We start from the raw sequence: 20743 nt of genomic DNA, 5'->3' as shown, positions 1-20743 counted from the left end.
TCAGTGTCCAGGAAATTACATGCATACCAAAAATGAGTTTTAAATTTTATATGCCTCTGCTTCTCAATTCTTTAATGCTCCTCTCTTTGCCTCCAACATGCAACAAAACCCAGTATGAAGATAAACTTAAATCAGTAGGATGCTACTGAAGTCATTAAGTGCCTACTTTGATGGCTTTTAATCAAATCAATCTTATTACCAGTTTGATTTTGATAAATTATATTAATCATTTTTAAGATTAATTAATTTAACTTTTCTAATTCATTATTAGATTTTGTGGGTTTTTTGATTCTTCGAGTAATTCTAGTTTACAAAATGCTCAACTGTTCTAAGTGTTTTACAGGTATTCTAATTTAATCCTCACAATAATGGTGGAGGTAAATACTATTACTATTCACATTTTACAGGTGAGGAAACTGTACAGAGTAAATAAGTACCCTGCCCAAGGTTAAGCCAGCAAGTAACAGAGCCTGGATTTAAACCAGGCTTCAAAGCCCACTTTCTTAATTACTTTATTCTTCAATCTTGTTCCTTAAGATACAGAAGCACTGCAATCCATCTTCTCACACTGGCTCACAACTAAAGCATTTATTGTAATATAATTTGTATTGACTATTTAACAAAAAATTCACAGCCTAACTAGTGAGGAATCTTGGGGTCTTGGCTTTCTGAAGATTAACATCAGAACAGGCTGCTAAAAAATGGCTTACAGGTGGCATTTTAGTTCCCTCAGCAACTCAATTTTCCTGGATCAAAATCTAAATAAAAATAATTTGGCTTTCTGTGGTAGAACAAGTTCATTCTGACCCCCTCCTCCTTCCCTTAGATGGAAATTAGTCAAAGTATTTTCACTATCTTAGGAGACAAGTGTGGATGCCTCTGGGAAGTAATCTGGTGAGACCAATCAAATCACAACCTCTTGAACTTACTTAGAGAACTTTAGAAAATAACAACTCATCCTTCCAGGGTCCTTTTTGAAAAATAAATCATCATTTACCAATGTGACCAATTGCTTTCAGAGCCAGAGTCTCTGTTTTCAGATGTTCAGTCTGACTATCTACCATCTCAGCAGTTATCAACAGTCGCTGTTCTGCATGGCTTATGAGGGAATTACTAAAGGAATAGACAGGTTTGTTTTAAATGGGATACAGAACTAAATTAGCAGCAAGAGTTATTTCTCAGAATAACAGAGACTTCATTTGACAGTCTGAGCTGTTATATAAGCATAAGCAAATACTTTTTGAGCTGGGATTATGGACTTAATTCCTAAATACAGTAACGGAAAAATCTAATGATTATCACAGAAGACATTGCCATGAAACTTAACCTTTTTCTGACTCAAATGAGAGAAGCCTCAAATTTTTTCAGACACATGCTTGCATAAAGAATTTAAAGCTGTTTTATTTAGTCACTCATATACTGAGTAGCTACTATGAAGCTAAGCATTAACCAAGATAGAAAGATACATAAATTCACTCCTAGCACTGAAGAAGTTTTCAACCTGGAACTAACTGTATCAAGTGGTATGAGTCAGTATTCTTATAAAACAGCCCAAAAACATCTCCATTGGTTCCAGAAATGATTACTGATTTCCACATTCCACATATAAAGATGAGTTTTTTCCAATACCTAACTCTTATAAGAAACCCGGATATTACTATGGGAAACACCATTTCCTCCTCTCATTTACAGATTTGCTCCCACTGAGGTAGTTAGGCACAAAAAAAAGGGACAAAGTTTTCGATCTACGTAGTGGTTTATCTGGCAGGACCTTTTTTTCAACCGACATCTGGCAGGATTTTCCTAGAGATCAAAGGAGTCAACTTAATTCTCCTAGACTAAGATCCAGAAAGGGCCTTTAGTAATCACCGGTAAGGATAGAGCTAACGAAAGGATTTGTGAGCAGGTCACTATCCTGGCCAACTCCAGATAACATTATTCATCCTTGGAACAGTAAGGCGAGGTAAAGGAAAGTCTGCACCCCACCCCCTTATCTTGATCTATTAAATCAGCCCGGCAGGAAACCACCAGCAAACCAGCCCCGTGAGTCCGTGGGGCCGCAAGGCAGGGCCAAATGCCCGCCTCGGCGGCTCTTCGCTGTCAGGGACCTCAGCTGAGAAGCCACCACATCCCTAACTCCTCACCGTCCGCCCAGAGGCGGGGAAGCCGGGCCCTACGTCTCGGTGCTCATCTAGAACCCAAGCCACGGCTACTGTCACCAACGTAATTAGGTCTCGCCGGGCCCACTCTGCCCAGCCTCCCCAACCCTCGCTTAGCCTCGCTTTCCTTTGGGGGCGCCCGCCCGCCTGCCCCGAAGGGTGCGAACTCACGGCCTCCGCGGCGCCGGTGAAAATATCCTCCCCCTCGGTGTCGCTGTCCCCGGCCTCTGGTTCTGACCCCCCGACCGCTCCCTCGGACTCCGGCTCCAGGACGGGGAAGGGCGGAGGGAGTCTTCCCGAAGCGCTACAGCCACCACCCCCCGACGCCATCTTCCTCCACCCACGGCGGAAGCCGCAACAACAACTTTATAAAGAGATAGTGCCGCGAGCAAAGCGTTCCAGCGGCTCGGAGAGGGATGGCCGCTACCAGCCCCACGGGGCGCGCGGGGCGGGGCCTACGCGCTGGGGGCGGGGCGGGACGACACGTGGCTCCTGCCCAGCCAATCCAAACCCTGGGTCTCAGGGCAGAGCTCTTAACCTACGGGGCAAAGGGACAGAAAAGGAGGCGCTCGGGGACGTGCATGTTCTAAGCGGTTCTTTGTGCTCTAGATAGCTTTATCTACCGGGCTTCTTAAGGAGATGAAGAAGCGAGTCTGAAAACCTCTTGGTGCCACCAACCCATGCCAAGCACAGTGGCTACATAGAGCTTCAATAAACATTTTTTAAAAATTATTTATATTTTTAATTGTTGCTTTCCTTGGGTCTTCGTCGCTGTGTGCAGGCTTTCTCTAGTTGCCACGAGTGGGAGGCTACCCTTTGTTGTGGTGCGCGGGCTTCTCATTGAGGTGGCTTCTCTTGAGGAGCACGGGATCTAGGTGCATGGGCTTCAGTAGTTGTGGCACGCGGTCTCAGTAGTTGTGGCTCGTGGGCTCTAGAGCGCAGGCTCAGTAGTTGTGGTGCACAGGCTTAGTTCCTCCGCAGTATGTGGGATCTTCATGGGCCAGGGCTCAAACCCATGTCCCCCGCATTGGCAGGCGGATTCTTAACCACTGCGCCACCAGGGAAGTCCTCAATAAATATTTTTGATTGAGGTCTCTGAACAGATACAGTAAAGTTTTGCTATTCATTCTTTCAACAACATTTAGTTAATTCATTCAAGAAATATATATTGAGCATCTACTGTGTGCCTGGCACCCTGCTATGCCTTTGAGATATAGAAATAAAGATGCTTCTGGCCCACTAGGTGCTTGAGGGAGATGGGCATGTAAGTGAACAGTGCTATAATGTGCTGTGGGAGCATAGTAAAAGAGATCATCAATTCTGTTTGGAGAAGGCGGGACGCCTCAAAGAGGAGATGAGACTTCAGTATTCTAAATTTGATCACAAGGAAGTTAGAATTATCCTCTCAATTGCTGTGGGGTAAGTGGAGTGGAACAGATGGCAGGGGAATTATTAAACTCTGAATGAAATTTTCCTGGGACCTAAATTATTCACTGGTTGTCTGGTGGGCCTAAAATCTAATCAGCTAGACAAGAGTTTAAAGATAAATTGGAGGAATGTTACTCAGCCATAAAAAGAAACGAAATTGAGTTATTTGTAGTGAGGTGGATGGACCTAGAGTCTGTCATACTGAGTGATGTAAGTCAAAAAGAGAAAAATAAATACCGTATGCTGACATATATATATGGAATCTAAAAAAAAAAAAAAAAAGAAAATGGTACTGATGAACCTAGATGCAGGGCAGGGATAAAGAGGTAGACATAGAGAATGGACTTGATGACATGGGGTGGGAGGGCGAAGCTGGGGCAAAGTGAGAGTAGCATTGACATCTACACTACCGAATGTTAAACAGTTGGTTGCTGGGAAGCAGCAGCATAGCACCAGGAGATCGGCTCGGTGCTTTGCGATGACCTAGAGGGGTGGGATAGGGAGGATGGGAGGGAGGATCAAGAGGGAGGGGATATGGGGGCACGTGTATGCATATGGCTGATTCGCTTTGTTGTGCAACAGAAACTAACAGGTATTGTGAAGCAATTATACTCCAATAAATATCTATTTTAAAAAAGATAAATGGGATGTTATCATTGGATAATTCAGCAAGATAATCCTTACTTTCCTCTCAATAGACATGGTATGAGGGCTTCCCTGGTGGCGCAGTGGTTAAGAATCCGCCTGCCAATTCAGGGGACACAGGTTCGAGCCCTGGTCCGGGAAGAGCCCACATGCCGCAGAGCAACTAAGCCTGTGCGCCACAACTACTGAGCCTGTGCTCTAGAGCCCGCGAGCCACAACTACTCAGCCCGCATGCTACAACTACTGAAGCCCGCGTGCCTAGAGCCCGTGCTCCGCAGGAAGAGAAGCCACCACGATGAGAAGCCCGCGCACCGCAACAAAGAGTAGCCCCCGCTCACCGCAACTAGAGAAAGCCTGCGCAGCAACGAAGACCCAATGCAGCCAAAAACAAATAAAATTAATAAATTTATTAAAAAATAAAATAGAGATGGTACGAAACTTGTCATCAACTTTGACAAAAGGTTCCATTTGTTCGTAACTGCAAATTCCTCAACAGGGGTTGGCTCCCTCACAAGTCTGTGAGCTGCTTGAGGGTAAGGGCCGTGTCCTATCTTCGTATCCTTGGCGTCTATAGACCAAGTCTGGCAAATTAAGTATCGAATAAAGGTTTGAGATTTGACTGTAGGGATGGATGGATAAAATTAAAATTAGCATCATCAACCTTGTTACTGGCATCCATCACTGCCACCAAACCGGAGGGCTTAAGACGTTCTTTTTAGGATGGCGATCTCCAATGTCACTGTTGGACACACTGGACATACGAAAAGCTCTCTCGTTCTAAGTTATCTTGAAGGCGATTGGCAGAAATATTCATCTCGTAGTGGGGAGCTGTGCTAGCCTGAGTCTCTATGAGACGAGAAAACAAAAAGGAACCCCTCCTCCCGCCACGCCTAACCATCGTTACTAGGCTCCAAAGACATTCCGTTTAACCGCAACGGAAACTCACTTCCGGCCTGACTAGGACGTAAGAAAACTTTGACCGGAAGCGGCTCCCTCGGAGAAATAATACTAGGGAGTCACCGTGCAGACGCTCCTCCAGCACTAGAAATCAAGATCTCCTTTCCCCTACCTCTTCGGGGTTCATCTTTAGCTTATCCAGACGCTGAGTGAGGCAATTAACGGTGGTTAACAGACCGTTACCTGCCCCCGCCCACCGTTGGAGACTACAGATCCCATATTGCAGCTCGCCGTCTTCCAAAGAAAACGCCCAAACGACCCAGCACGCAACGCGCCTCATGGGCTTCTAAGAATTTTTTTCCCTTGTTCCGCCGAAACCGAGCAAAGCATGCTGGGGCTTGTAGTTCTCGCGGCTCCCTTACCTAGGTCCTTCGCGATACTCCGTCCGGTCCCGCCTATTCTCTACTCCCCTGGACCTTTAGGCTTGTCTTGGCCCGTTTGAAGACCAGGAAGTTGATAAGTCCCGAGGCTCGCTGCTGAGAGACGGTGGCTCGGGTGGGACAGTCGCCAGGGATGGCGGAGCGTAAGGATGGAGCGGGTGTCCGGACTGCTCTCCTGGACGCTGAGCAGAGTCCTGTGGCTGTCGGGCCTCTTTGAGCGGGGAGCTGCCCGGCAGCCCCGGATCATGGAAGAGAAAGCGCTTGAAGTTTATGGTAATTAATTTTACCCAGGGCAGCATTTGGTGGTATACGTGGAGGCGGGGGTAACGAGGGCCTCACCTGAGGGGTAGGAGTGGAGACTCGGGTTTTTGCCAGATCTCGTCCGGGAGCGTAGGAAGCTTTTTCTCCGGAGTCCTAAGTCACGCGGGCACGTGAGTCTTTCTAGGACCCAGGCTCTTGCTAAACCCGGGGCAAGCCGAGCCTGGAGGTCTCAAACGTTTCATTTCCCTTGTCTGCCCTCACGTTCTAGTGGCCATCTCAAGACTTATGGGCAGAGCAAGCGTCTAGGGTGCTTGGTTAGGAAGCAAAGCTGGCCTGATTGCCCTACTTGAGCCTCCTTCCTTCCTAGCCCCTGGACACACACTCCTCCTTCCGCCTCCGAGGGTACTGCTGGGTGACTGCCAAGTTGGGGACTGGCCCAAGGTCACAGCCACCCTCTTCTGCTGCAGAGGCCGTAGGCAGAGGTCCCCGAGAGCCCGGCCTTGAACTTATAGTTCTTTAACACACCCAAGCCTGGAGTGCAAAAAAGAATACACACACATTGAGTTATATATATATGTATAACGTATATTATATATATGCACACACACACATATTCTCTATTCAACCCCTGGAACCATCTTCATCGTACAGATGAGGAAATAAAGGTTTAGAGTGGTTAAACAACTACCTGGAGGCCACTCTGCCAGTAAAGAAACAGCAAAAACCAAAACTCTTGTCTTCTGATTCCAAACTTAGTGCGCTTTTCATCACTTCATAATTGCTTTATCACTTGCCTTTTTTGGACTTATTATTGTTTTTGAAAACTAAAACTACTGGATCTAACGAGCGTTCAAAGATTCCTGCTGACGAAGGGTAAAAGTATAACCACAAGAATATAGATAATGCAGGTAAGGATTATAGACCCGTAGAAAGAAGCCAGGAATGTTAAAGACCTTCGGAGTTAATCTGGTTTACCTCTTGCTAGGCGCAGGACTTAAACCCAGTCAGGTGACAAGTGTGAGTGGAATGATCTCCACAAAGTAAGCAGAATTCCTCCAGAGCCCGGCCTTGAACTTATAGTTCTTTAACACACCCAAGCCTGGAGTGCAAAAAAAAAATACATACACAGTGAGTTATATATGTATAATATATATTATACATATACGCACACACACTTATATTTTCTATTCAACCCCTGGAACCATCTTCATTGTACAGGTAGGGCTTGTGGTTAAAGGTGGAGGGAGGTGTGGTCAAAAATTGTTTTACATAGCAGGTTGGAACCCGATCCTGAAGGTTTAAATATAAATGAAGAATTTAATATCAGTGCAGAGCCAGTAGAAGAATTTTAGTCAAGGGAGCAATGTGAGGAGGGCAACATTGCTTTCTTTCTAAAGAAATAAATGCAAATCACTAGAAAAGTAGAGAAGTTGAATAAGGCATGAGGTTTAATTTCAAAGTTATTTAACATATAAACAATATAATGCAGCTTGTATATATGAGCCTTACAGGGAAAAGGCCTAGGATGAAAGGGAAAAAATTCCTTTTCAAAAAAACCTGTTTCCCTGAGCCCCGTGTTTCACAGTCTTGTGAAGCCTCTTTTTCCTGCCTCCCTTTTCAAATTCTGTTTCTAATCAAGTGATAAGCTCAGGAGTTGCTGGGGGGAGAAGACAGAGTTTGATTGATTTGTTTTTCCCAGCTGGATTTCTGATTACAGGGGTGCTGTGAGTAATAGAACAAAACCTCAGGCTTGAGAACATCAAGCCCGTCCCATGTGAACTCCCTCTGCTTTTTTCTACCTCACTATTTGTCTTATCATTCTCCTTTTCCATCTTTTTCTACAACTTCAGGGTAAGAAGGAAATCTTTTCCTCTCCACTGCCAACCCAGCCTCCTACATCTTTGGTCTCATTCCTTTCTGCTTATTTTACCAGCCTCCTCCCCTCCCCTCCTTGAAATTTGTGTCTGTTCCTCTATTTTTTTTTTCCTTCCTCTGTTTGATCCTTCCCCTTGGGCTATAAAACATACTCAAGTTTCCCTTATCCTTGTCATTGTTCTAGCTTTTTCTAAACGCTCTGTTTTTTTGCTCTTCCCTCCTTCCCTGTCAAAGCCCTAGGATTACATTTGCAGTTCCTTCTCACTTCCCCTTTTGCAAGCTGGCCTCTGCCTTTACCTCTCTACTGAAAGTGCTTTCTTACAGGTGACCTTCTGGAACCTGCTTTAGCTTTCGTTAACCTGCATTTTTCTGCAGCATTTTTTAAAAATTTATTTTTGGCTGTGTTGGGTCTTCGTTGCTGCACGCAGGCATTCTCTAGTTGTGGCGAGCGGGGGCAACTCTTCGTTGTGGTGCGCGGGCTTCTCATTCCGGTGGCTTCTCTTGTTGCAGAGCGTAGGCTCTAGGTGCACGGGCTTCAGTAGTTGTGGTACATGGGCTGAGTAGTTGCTGCTCACAGGCTCTCGAGCGCAGGCTCAGTAGTTGTGGTGCACGGGCTTAGTTGCTCCACAGCATGTGGGATCTTCCCAGACTAGGGATTGAACCTGTGTCCCCTGCATTGGCAGGTGGATTCTTAACCCCTGTGCCACCAGGGAAGGCCCTTTTCTGCAGCATTTGATGTTGTTAACCATCCCCTCTTTCCTTTTATGCTGCGTTTTGCTTTTCTTCCTCCTACTGATCCCCAAATTTGGTGCTTCCTACAGATCTATACTTGGTTCTCTTTCCCTTTACATTGTGATTCTCCAACTGGACTGCACATAAGAATAGCCTGAAGAATTTTTTTAAGTCTCAATGCCCAGGTCATACTGTGAATCAATTAAATCAGAATCCCTGGTAGAGCTCAGACACCAGTTTTTGTTTTTGTTTTGAAACATTCCTAGTGATTCCATTGTTCAGCCAAGGTTGAAAACTACGGTTCTACTCATTGTTCTTTGTGAATCCCATGAGTTCAACAGCCACTCCAGCCTTGGTTCTCTTAAACCTTATGCCATAATTCAGTGTTTGCTGGAATGTTCCATTGGTTTGCCCCTTAAGCACCTCAGGATGATTATCTATAAGATTTAACCCGTTTATCTCAGCCCCCACCCAATTTTCTTCCTTTGTTCTCTCTTCTTTTTTTTTAATTCTATTTTTGTTCTCACAGGTGCTTAGATTTACAATCTTAGTCATCTTCCTTTTCTCCCTTTCCTTGTCTTCTACATCCAAATAGTTGTCAGATTCTGTTGAGTCTGCCTCTGAAATTACTTCTTCGTCTTTCCCCTTCTCTCTATTGCTATGGTCATGTCCCTGTTTTAGACCCACCTTTTTCAGCTGGTATCCCTGGCTCTGCTCTTTAGTTCTGAGTCTACCAGCTGACAGTGTAATGCTGTCCATGTCACTCCCTTGTTCAGAACCTCTTGAGGACATCCTATTGCCTGTAGCTGACTCTAAAAGACCCTTAATGGGCTGGCCTAAACTCTTAATAACTTCTTCCCTTATGCTGAGTTCCGTGCAAACTAAACTTGTTCTTTACTTTCCTTCACCTTAAATGGCAAATATTGAAATGTTACCCATTTTTTTGTTTTTGTTTTTTGTTTATTGTGGGTTTTTTTTTTTGGCTGCGCAGTGCAGCTTGCAGGATCTTAGTTCCCTGATCAAGGATCAAACCTGGGCCCCTGCAGTGGAGTCCTAACCACTGGACCGCCAGGGAATTCCCCAAAATGTTACCCATTTTTAAAGGCTTGATTCAGATTCCATTTCCATAAATCCTGATACTGCATTCTCTCAAACTAAGTTATTTTTTCCCTTGAACTTCTATGACACTTTCCCCATTCATGTATTCTCTCTGCAAGGTTGGATCCAAGAAACTGGACATGAGGTAGTAATAATCCAAGAAAATGGTTTTCTCAAAAGGTAGTGGAAAAATTGTGGAAATTGTGGAATTGTGGAAAAAGTGGAAAAAAGTAGTGGAAATTGCTGTCAGAAACCTGGGGAGTGGCTGTAGTATTTGCTCAAACAAAAAGAAGTCAGTGTTTGGATTAGGACTGGCAAAATTGTTTGTATTTAGAACATTCATGTTTTAACATAAAATCTTTTCTCTGATGTTTCTTTAGATTTGATTCGAACTATCCGGGACCCAGAGAAACCCAATACTTTAGAAGAACTGGAAGTGGTAACGGAAAGTTGTGTGGAGGTTCAGGAGATAAATGCAGAAGACTATTTGGTTATTATCAGGTTCACGCCAACAGTACCTCATTGCTCTTTGGCGACTCTTATTGGTAAGGTTTTAGATAAAGATATTTATATATTAATTCTGAATTATTCTAGCTGATACTGACCCACAATAACAATTAGCCTCATGTATCATACTTTATGGTTTACAGAATATTTTCTGTAGTTCTCATAATTAGCATATGAGAGAGTCAATATTATCTTCATTTTACAGATGAGGAACCTGAGGCTCAGAGAGTTTAAGGGACTTGCTCAGCATCATGTAGGCAGGAAATGATGAAGCTGAGGCTCAATTCCAGGTCTCCTGACTTTAAGTGTGTTTTTCCTTTAGCTATACCATGCTGCTTCTCTACAATTAATGGAGCCTGAGTGTGGGCCAGCTCCTCTCCTCAGTTCTGGAGATCGGAATGGGTGTTGTCAGACTAGCACTGCTGCCCTCACCATCTTCTCCTTTTAGCTACTCTCTTGGCTTCTATGTAGCATGGGCAGAAGTCCTGGTGGGAGGGTATTTTTTTAGGTAGTTTTCTTTTTGAGAGGTTGCATTCCCAATATTTTGGATTAGTTAGGTGTGAGATATACAATAGATATCTTTGAATGTATACTTTGTTAAAAAGAAGGTAAAGAAAGTTTATTTCAAACCAGATCTTGATCAGTAAGGAACCAATTAAATAATCAGTGATGGTGTTTATTAACAGTGGAATACTATGCAGCTATAAAAAAAGAATGAAGAAGCTCTCCATATACTAATATGGAAAGATCTCTATGACATACTGTTAGGAAATAAAAGCAAGTATAATATTGCTACATTTGTGTAAAGAAAAGCAAAAATATACATTTATATTTGATTGCACATCCATAAAGAAAACATAAGAAATGAATAGCTAAGATGGGGGTGAGCATTAGTGATGGTGGGAACTGGTCAGATGGGGGATAGGGTGGCAGGGAGACTTTATAACTTTTTATATTTTTAAGCTTTTGAACATTGAGAATATATTCCCTATTTAAAAATGGACAAATTTATAAAAAGGATTGGAAAGGTAAATATTTTATTATTGTTTCTACTATTGTTGTGAGTTGTCTTTCTCTTCTCGCTTGTTGGACCAGGGATCCCTCAAGTAGTGGTTTCCAGCATATGGGGCACATCTTGAGGGACTAGACGGTCTATGAATCCATAGATACTATAGTGGTTATAAAATTCCAATACTAGAAAAAGCATTCTTTAATGAATTTATTTATTTATTTTTGGCTGTGTTGGGTCTTTGTTTCTGTGCGAGGGTTTTCTCTAGTTGCGGTGAGTGGGGGCCACTCCTCATCGTGGTGCGCGGGCCTCTCACTGTCGCAGCCTTCTCTTGCTGCGGAGCACAGGCTCCAGACGCACAGGCTCAGTAGCTGTGGCGCATGGGCTTAGTTGCTCTGCAGCATGTGGGATTCTCCCAGCAGGGCTCGAACCCGTGTCCCCCGCATCGGCAGGCGGACTCTCAACCACTGTGCCACCAGGGAAGCCCTAGAAAAAGCATTCTTGAATACATATTTATTTTTTGTCATTGGACAGTTTCTGACTCAACAGATATCGAAAACAGATTTCAAAAAGTAATATTTATATTGTTTCTTAAATTATAAAAGTAACATGTTTATTGGCAATAATTTTGAAATTCCACAAAAGTATAAAGAAGAACATTTTTAAAAGTTGTCAGGCTTCCCTGGTGGCACAGTGGTTGAGAGTCCGCCTGCCGATGCAGGGGACACGAGTTCGTGCCCCTGTCCAGGAGGATCCCACATGCCGCGGAGCGGCTGGGCCCGTGAGCCATGGCTGCTGAGTCTGTGTGTCCGGAGTCTGTGCTCCGCAACAGGAGAAGCCACAACAGTGAGAGGCCCGCGTACGGCAAAAAAAAAAAAAAAAAAAAAAAAAGTTGTCATTAGAATGTGTGCTCTAGGCTAAAGTTCCAGCTCTGTCAACTCTGTCACTTTTTGGTCTTGGGCAAGTTACTTAACCTTTCTGAGCCTACTTCCTTATCTGTAAAATACCGATAATAAGGGTAACTACTGAGTTGTAAGGGTTAAATAATGGAAAGCATGAAGTAGATGAGAAATGATTTTTAGTTCTCCTTAAATATTATTCTTTAATTATATGGTCAACTATATGGTCATATAATTATATGGTCATCAGTTTTGTAACCATTTAGACTACTTCTAGCCTCCTACAATTATAAATAATACTATGATGAACAACTTTATACATAAATATTTTTATTTATCTCTAGTTATTGCTTCAGGATAAATTTCTGTAAGTGGAATTATTGGGTCATATGGTAGAAATATTTTTAAGTCTCTGGGTAAATATTAGCAAGTCACTGGGAATTCCCTGGTGGTCCAGTGATTAGGACTCTGCATTTTCACTGCCAAGGGCACGGGTTCAATCCCTGGTCAGGGAACTAAGATCCCGCAAGCCGCGTGGTATAGCCAAAAAAAAAGGTCATACTCTTTGACCCAGGAATTAAGGAAATAATTCCCTAGGAGAAAACAGTAGCATGTACAAAACATATATAGTAAATTTATGATAATACATCCTGGAAGAAACTATAGTATTGATTAATACTAAAATGATATAAAAATAATGGCATTTCTTATTTCTATTGAAAATGATGAATATAATCAAGGAATCAAAGTATCTGTGTGAGCGTGGATGAAAAAGCTTGAATGATAAATTGAATTTGCATTATGATTGCAGTTATTTTAAAAAACTGTGTTTACGTGGACAAAGATTGAGAGAGTACATGAAATAAAAATAACTGTAAAGGTGTCAAGATTAGATTATGGTTGAATTTCAGATCTGTACACCTCTTGACAGAGTTTTGTCACTTTTTTGGTCCTTTTGATATGGGCTTCATTTAAGACCATTGGCTTTTGAGAATGTTGTATGGTAGTGTATCATAGTAATCGTGTTCAAGCAACATGACTGGAAAACTCGATGAAGGGAGTCCTCTTTCTGGTTGATGCATTAGGAGGCATTTCCTATGAGCAGGTAGTACTAAGCAGAGAAAGGCACCTGAGTCAGAGTTCCACCCTGACTGCTTAGGTTGTCACCTACTCAGTTACCCTGGTATATAATTCCAAAGACAAGGAAGACTCAAAGCGGGTGAGTGGGTAGGGCAGAAAAACCACTTGATAATCTTTTCTGTTGACTTAAACAAGAATGGCTGAAGGCAGGATATGAAGGGCATAGGATTTGGAGTCTAGATTTAGCTTCCAGCTCTGCCACATATTAGCTATGTGATGTGGAACAAATCACTTATCTTGGTTCCTGGCTGTAAAATGAAAATGATAAAATAGTAATAGCTAGCATTTACTGGATACTTATTATGCGTCAACTACTGTTTTAAGCATGACTATATTTACTCCTCGTGCGTAACAACCTTATATATAGTGGTACTGTTCTAATACTTGTATAACAGAGAAGGAAACTGAAGTTCAGAGACGTTAAGTAACTTGCCTGGGGTCACACAGCTAGTGTGTAGTGGAGCCACTTTTGAACCCAAATTATCTATCTCAGTTATGCTATACTGCCTATCTTGAGGATACTGATATTCAAGAAAGCACTTTGTGAATTGTAAAACAGTTATTATTTATGGGTAAAATACCTACCAACAGTGACTAGAACACATGAGGATGCTCAAGAAACAAATTAAGGAGACAATGTGGGAGCAGAGGAAGGACAACCCTCCAGATAAGCTTTAAGGTAGATAGATACTCTAAAGGGAGACCCTTCTTCTTCTTTTTTTTTTTAAGGGAGACCCTTCTTAAGGAAATTATATATTTTCTTTAGAATTCCCTAATATTTATTATGGAATTACTGTGTTGTAGACTCTAAGGTAGCCCCAATCTCATTGTAGCTCATTTAATTCTTTTTCCTTCTCTGGAATTTTTCAGATGATTCTGTTAGAAAACCTAGTGGTACTTTAGAAAGCCACAAGCAAATTAATTTCATACCTCCTCAAAAGAGAGGTAGTCTAACAATTATGTTTTGCTGTGTTATGTTTGGGGTTTTGTTATTGTTGTTTATTTTTAATCAAACCAAAATACTAAGAAAATGTTCCTTATAATGTAACAAGCCCTTATGTATTGATATTAGTTGGGAGAGGAAATAAATTGCTCTAAATAAAAACCTGCAAAGCCAGGGAACTAGAGATTCATTCTGACCCTATTTTTCGAAAACTCATTACTGAAACACTTTTTCTTCATAATAAGAGCAGCTTGGTTTATCTTCTCTGTCTAGAGGTGTAGACTTAGTTAAAATTGTATGCCATATTTTATGGTGGGGGAGAAGTAAAACATTGGCACTGAGGCTCTGTTCCAAGCTGACTTTTAATTTCTCTTGGAAGTCTCAACTGGAAAAAAAAATTATTGAACTGTGACTTGGTATTGGGGTGATAAACTGAACTTCAGAGGAGCTTGTTTTAGGGAAACAACTCTATTTGTACCCTGCAGGCACAGAGGATTCCAAATTTGAGAGATTGCTTGTGGTCCTTTTTTTCTTTTTTTAAAAATAAATAAATTTATTTATTTATTTAGGCTGTGTTGGGTCTTCATTTCTGTGCAAGGGCTTTCTCTAGTTGCAGCGAGTGGGGGCCACTCTTCATTGCTGTGCGTGGGCCTCTCACTGTCGCAGCCTCTCGTTGCGGAACACAAGCTCCAGACGCACAGGCTCAGTAGTTGTGGCGCACGGGCTTAGTTGCTCCGCGGCATGTGGGATCTTCCCAGACCAGGGCTCGAACCCGTGTCCCCTGCATTGGCAGGCAGATTTTCAACCACTGCGCCACCAGGGAAGCCTACTTGTGGTCCTTTTTAAGTGGCTCTTACTTGGTTTTAAGTTTTTGTGTGGCCTGACCTGTTGCAGGCATTCAATAAAGTTTAATGAGTGAATTGGTCTTTGATGGAAGGCAAATTGATACATCAGAAAGGACCTGCGTTTTGCAGTGGTTTCGGGTTCCAGTCCCAACTGTCATTTTACTAGCTCATTGATCTTAGGTAAGTTACACTGTGACCTTGGTTTCATAATTTGTAGAATGGGATTGACAATACCTAGCTCACTGGATTATCATGAGGAATTCGTAAGATGTATCAATATTAAAGTTGCTAGCTAAAGGTGCCAGGCTCAAAGGAGGCATATATTGGATTGAGCCTAAGCTCTTTTCAGCTACTGTTTTGTATAGAGACACCTAGACACAGCTGTATGCTTTTTCAAGAACCAATAAGAAGAGATAATTCGGGCTTCTTTTTTCCCTCCGCAGGGCTGTGCTTAAGAGTTAAACTTCAGCGGTGTTTACCGTTTAAACATAAGGTAAGGAATGTGTTTTTTGTTGTTGTTTTATAATAGCTTTGTTGAGATTTGATTCACATATCATACAACCACCTATTTAAAGTATAGAATTTAATGGTTTTTGGTATATTCACAAAATTGTGCAGCCATCGCTACTACCAATTTTGGAACATTTTCGTCATCCCAGTAAAAAAACCCATACCAATTAGCAGTCATTCCCCATTTCTCCTAAACCCTCTCCCATCCCTAGGCAACCACTAATGTACTTTTGTCTCTATAGATTTGCCTATTCTGGGTGTTTCATTTAAATGGAATCATATAATTTGTGCTCTTTTAAGACTGGCTTCTTTCACTTAGAATAATATTTTCAGAATTCATTCATGTCATAACATGTATCAGTATTTCATTCTTTGCCTTGCCTTGTACTGTTCTTTTGCGTAGATATCACATTGTGTTTATTTGTTTTAAAATTTGGTAGACATTTGGGTTGTTTCCATTTTTTGTCTTTTATGAATAATGTTGCTATAAACCTCTGTGTGCAGGTGTTTGTGTGGGCATGTGTTTTCATTTCTTTTCCACCGAGGGCATATATTTTCCATTTCTTTTCTTCCTGGATTCTATGATAACTCGATATTTAACCTTTTGAGGAACTTCCAGACTGTTTTCCATAGCCACTTCACCCTTTTACATTCCCACCAGCAGCATATGAGGGTTCTGATTTCTCCACATCCTTGCCAACACTTATTATGATTATCTCTTTTTTTCATTATAGCCATCACTAGAATGTGTGAAGTGATATCTAACTGTGGTTTTGATTTGCATTTCCCTAATGGGTGACAATATTCATCCAAAAATTTAAAACCAATTAAGAACCACTTAAAAAGGGCCACAAGAAACCTCTCAAATTTAGAATCTTCTGTGGACCAAACCAACTGTTTGGTTACCCTGAGGTATAGTTCGCATAGGAATAGCAAGGTAAATGCTTGAATCTTCCCCTTTATTTACCATTTTTCAGAATAGTGAGTCGTGCATAATTTTAAGCCAAAGTAAATGAGTATAGAGTGATTTTATACCACTTCCTTTGTTGTTTAGAATAAGAGTTGGTGTTATGCCACTGGGGGAATGTATATGGTGTTTTGTCTTTTAAAGAAGACTGGACTAAATGGTCTCTAGGGTCTCTTATAGCCATAATAGGCTATGATTTTTCCCCCTCATGAAAAACATTTATCTCAGTAGTAAATAAATATATGCGAATTAGATCACATGCTCCAATGTTCCCTGAAAAATAGACATATCTTTATCATATAGCATGATTTATTTTCCACAAGATTTGCAATAATTTTGTGGGTTTGTCTCAAAAGCTCTGGTTCTTGGAGGTTAGCTAGTTTAAGGGAGTGAGTGCAGCAGGATCAGGAGAGATAGCTTAACCAGTATTGTACTTGAGAATAAATTTATCGAGATAATAGTAGATGAGAAAAGGAGGATACTGAAAACTATATATTGTGATCCCATTTTTGTAAAGTACACAATAAAAAGAAACTTCCAGCCTTGGGGGTGTGTGTGGTGTGTGTGTGTGTGTGTGTGTGTGTGTGTGTGTGTGTGTGTGTGAGTGAAATCTGTTAAATTATGTGGGTATAGAGAAAAATATGGAAGAAAGTACACTAGATTATTATTATTATTTTTTTTTTTTTGCGTTACGCGGGCCTCTCACTGTTATGGCCTCTCCCGTTGCGGAGCACAGGCTCTGGACGCTCAGGCTCAGCGGCCATGGCTCACGGGCCCAGCCTCTCCGCGGCATGTGGGATCCTCCCGGACCGGGGCACGAACCCGCGTCTCCTGCATCGGCAGGCGGACTCTCAACCACTGCGCCACCAGGGAAGCCCCAACACTAGATTATTAATGTGTCTTTCTTGTGCGGTGGGGCAGGGAGAAAGTTTAGATACTGACTTGGGAGGAAGAGGTAGAGTGCAGGGGATAGATATTGTTGAGTAAAACATGTATGAGATCTCACTTGAATAAATTGTAGGTTTGTATTCATTAAAAAATAATGAATGGGAATACCCCCTGCGGGCCTTCCCCATATGACCAAAATAAAAAATCCTACTAACTTCAGCCCTCATTTTAGAGAAGAATGTGAAGATTTGTCCCAAGTCTTTGATGTTGGAAACAGGATTTGGGCTTTCATCCCTAGACTCTTGAGTCCATTGTACATTCCACCTCACTCATCTTAGAATGCTCTAAATGTTTTGCTTTTAATGTATTTTTTTCCTAGTTGGAAATCTACATTTCTGAAGGAACCCACTCAACAGAGGAAGATAGTAAGTGAATTTTGAACCATTATTAGAAAACAGCTTCATATAGTACTTTATCTTGGGTATTACGTTATTCTGCCAGCCAAGTATCTATTGGGTCATTTGCAAAAAAGAACAAAATCAGCTCTTAGCTTTTCCTTGAGAAGAAAATAATTTTTTAGTGGGACTCTGGGTGAACTAGAGTTAAGCCCTGTGGATATTGACTGGTTTAGGCCAGTGGCCACACATCTGTGAAGAATATCCAGCTCTAGGAACTTTGAATTATAAGCTCTAAAGAGCGCCTGATTCTTTTCTTTGGTGGCAGGATAGAGAGCTATGTACTTGAAATTGAAATCAAAGGTCCAGCAAGTAAAGCTTTAGGGAATCTTGGGGTAGGTGTTGTCTTCCTGGGTTAATGTATTAAAATGGGAGTAGAGAAGCTTTTTTGTATAAAGGATCTCTAGCCTACAGGGAGAAATAAAGTGGCAGCCACTTAAAAATAACAGAGGTGGGATTTAGGAAAAGCAAAAATGGGATTACAAGGGATTTTTTTCTCTTTAAGTCTCCCCTTCGAAACTTATGAATAATTAGCCAAAACCTGCGTTAAGTTCTCAAGGAGTTAAATTCTATTTTAAAAAGCTAATAAAAATACTGTCTGTTGCTGTGTATTTACATAGTCCTGCTAACTTTTGCCTGTGTGTTTTGCAGTCAACAAGCAGATAAATGACAAAGAGCGAGTGGCAGCTGCGATGGAGAACCCCAACTTACGGGAAATCGTGGAACAGTGTGTCCTTGAACCTGACTAATAGCTGTTTTAAGAGCCACTGAACTGGAATCATTTGATATATTTGTTTAAACTCTTTGTAAAATGTAAAAGACTCATGTTTAATATGTAGGTGATTTGTACCTCAGTGCATTTTTTTAAAGGATGATTTCCAAGCAAGATTTAATTATAAGGTAGTACCTAGTTTGTTCAGTGTTTAACATTCTCAGGATTTGTAACACTTAAATGATCGACAGAAAAATATTTTCTAGTAATTATGTATCAGATGAGTTACTATTTTTCTGATGCCCATTCTGATACAACTGCTTTTCATGTCAAATATTTACTGTGCCCAAATGTATTCAGTTTAAATCATTACTCTGTAAATAAATAAAACAGAGATGATTCTTGTACACACCTTAGAATGTTTTTATTTAATTGTAAATTTTAGTGTAAATATTAACACTAAAAAATATTTCCAAAGCTTTATTTTCTGATTATTATGTAGAATCAGAGATAGGAGAACCAAAAAGAACCCTTAATATCAGGCCTGGGCACTGACTTCCTTCAAGAAGAGTCCTGGACCCATTTATAGATAAGGAACAAATGTGAAGAGGGCCAGGTGACATATGTAATTTTGAAGATCAAGAAGTCCCCAAAGAAATTTTGATTAAACAATTTAAATTAATGGGTTCTTCTTTACTTGTACTTTGTTCAGTTTGTTTTAGGGGACAGTGGTCATTTGAAGTGTAACAGGGTATATTAGGAAGCTTCCGAGGTGCCCCCGCAATGATCCTTGATTCCTGATATTTGTGCCCTTGTAGTTTCCTTCCATATTGAACTAGAACTGGTTGCCATGGCTAAAAAAGAATCAGAGGTGACAGTGTGATTTCTGAGGCTAGATCATAAGAGATGTTACTGCTTTCACCTTGTGATCACTTGAGTTGCTCGTTCTGCAGGAATCCAGCTGCCATGTCCTAAGAACACTCAGACAGCCCTGTGGACAATTCCACATGGAGAGGAATTGAGGCCTTCCACCAACAACGAGCACCAACTTGCATACCATGTGAGGGAACCACGTTGGAAACCATTGTGAAGCCTCAGTCAGGCTGACATCTTGACTGGAACCTCACTAGACCCTGAGCCAGAAGCCACTCCCTAATTCCTGATGCAAAGAAACTGTGAGTGATAATAAATGTTTATTGTTTACACCACTAAGTTTTGGTGTAATTTGCCGTGCAGCAATAAGTAACTAATACACAAGGTATTAGAATAGAACTCTTCTGCCTCAAATTTAATTGAGGATTCTAAGGGGAAAACATGAGAACTTGTTCCATGGCTCTTGAACCCCTTTATCCACTTCAAGAATATGAGTTTTGAGAGAACAGAGAGGATTTGTTAAGAAGATTGATGAAGAGATTTCTTTGGTTAAAGCTGTTGCTATGCTGAGTTCCAACCCCCATCTTGGTGGAAAGGTGAGGAAATGACACCTTCTACCACTATCTGCTTAGGGGAATTTCAAGGGGACAACTCAGAGAATTTGGAAATGTGTCCTCTGCAGTTGAGAGACCCAGAAAAGTGGTGCCTGACTCAGGCCTGAGAAAGCAAGCAGAAGTGGGCTGAAGGCTGGGGCCTGACTCCTGTCCAGGAAATCTAGAGGGTGAGAGAAAGATAAGGCTAACTACCTTGATGACAGAGCCCTGGGATGCACAAATGTTTCTCGTGGACTATGCTGTGGGGTCATATTTGACATTGTTCAACAAGCCATCAGCAGGGCCAAGGAGACCTCAGAGAAAGGGTCTGGAGGTGTACTGCCTGGTGCCCAGGGACTGAGGGGAGAAGACGGCAAGTGAGCAGCCAGGATGGAGATGCTTCTGCCAGGGTCAAGGGGCACAGCGGGAACGCCTGGTAAGCGAACGAAAGTGCCAACCTAAGAGAAGGAGCCAGCTCTAATCATCAGGCAGAGAGAGCACAAAGCCAAACAGCTAAGTGAGAACTGTCCCATCTCTGGTGCTCCTCCCTCCCTCAGCTCCCGCAGTGGCGAAGTTGAAGAGGCGGAAAGAAGAGAGAGCAGAGGACCCTATCCCATGGCTCCCCTGGAGGTTTCAAGCCTGAAGCAAGCTCAAGTTAGGAAAGAGTTGATGCCAAGTTTGTAGTTCTAACTATTAGATGTGACTAGATAATTCAGTATAGTGAGATTGTATGGTTAAAAGTGACAAGATGACTTAATCTGACAGAAATCACGTGTCTGCCCAAGTTTTCACCCATGGGCAAAGGAAGATCATGCCTTCTCAACAAAGTTTCGAAGGATTAGTGGGGGACAAAAATAAAATCAATTC

At 41.8% G+C, this 20743-nt stretch overlaps 2 protein-coding genes across 3 annotated transcripts in view; one reads left to right on the top strand and one right to left on the bottom strand.

Moving 5' to 3' along the window:
* Window positions 1-2555, bottom strand: part of SNX1 (sorting nexin 1) — a 36493-nt gene extending 33938 nt beyond the window's left edge. Inside the window, exon 1 of the mRNA XM_082616869.1 lies at window positions 2331-2555. Coding sequence (XP_082472995.1) covers window positions 2331-2489 — 159 coding nt within the window. The 5' untranslated portion in view covers window positions 2490-2555. The remainder of the gene's footprint in view (window positions 1-2330) is intronic.
* A 3003-nt stretch (window positions 2556-5558) lies between these two features.
* On the top strand, window positions 5559-19733 carry CIAO2A (cytosolic iron-sulfur assembly component 2A). Of its 2 annotated transcripts, XM_082619108.1 has the most exons (5): window positions 5560-5842; window positions 9916-10080; window positions 15322-15371; window positions 17623-17668; window positions 18350-18839. In XM_082619108.1, the coding sequence occupies exons 1-5, from the start codon at window positions 5719-5721 to the stop codon at window positions 18445-18447; spliced, it is 483 nt and encodes a 160-aa protein (XP_082475234.1). In that variant the 5' UTR covers window positions 5560-5718; the 3' UTR covers window positions 18448-18839. The 2 variants fall into 2 exon arrangements, with proteins under 2 accessions (XP_082475235.1, XP_082475234.1); XM_082619109.1 differs by lacking the exon at window positions 15322-15371 and having other exon boundaries at window positions 5559-5842; window positions 18350-19733.
* Window positions 19734-20743: the final 1010 nt, after the last annotated feature.

This window comes from Mesoplodon mirus (assembly GCF_964341445.2).
Source record: "Mesoplodon mirus genome assembly, chromosome: 4".
Taxonomy (NCBI): Eukaryota; Metazoa; Chordata; class Mammalia; order Artiodactyla; family Ziphiidae; genus Mesoplodon; species Mesoplodon mirus.
This window is presented reverse-complemented; position numbering and strand designations above follow the sequence as displayed.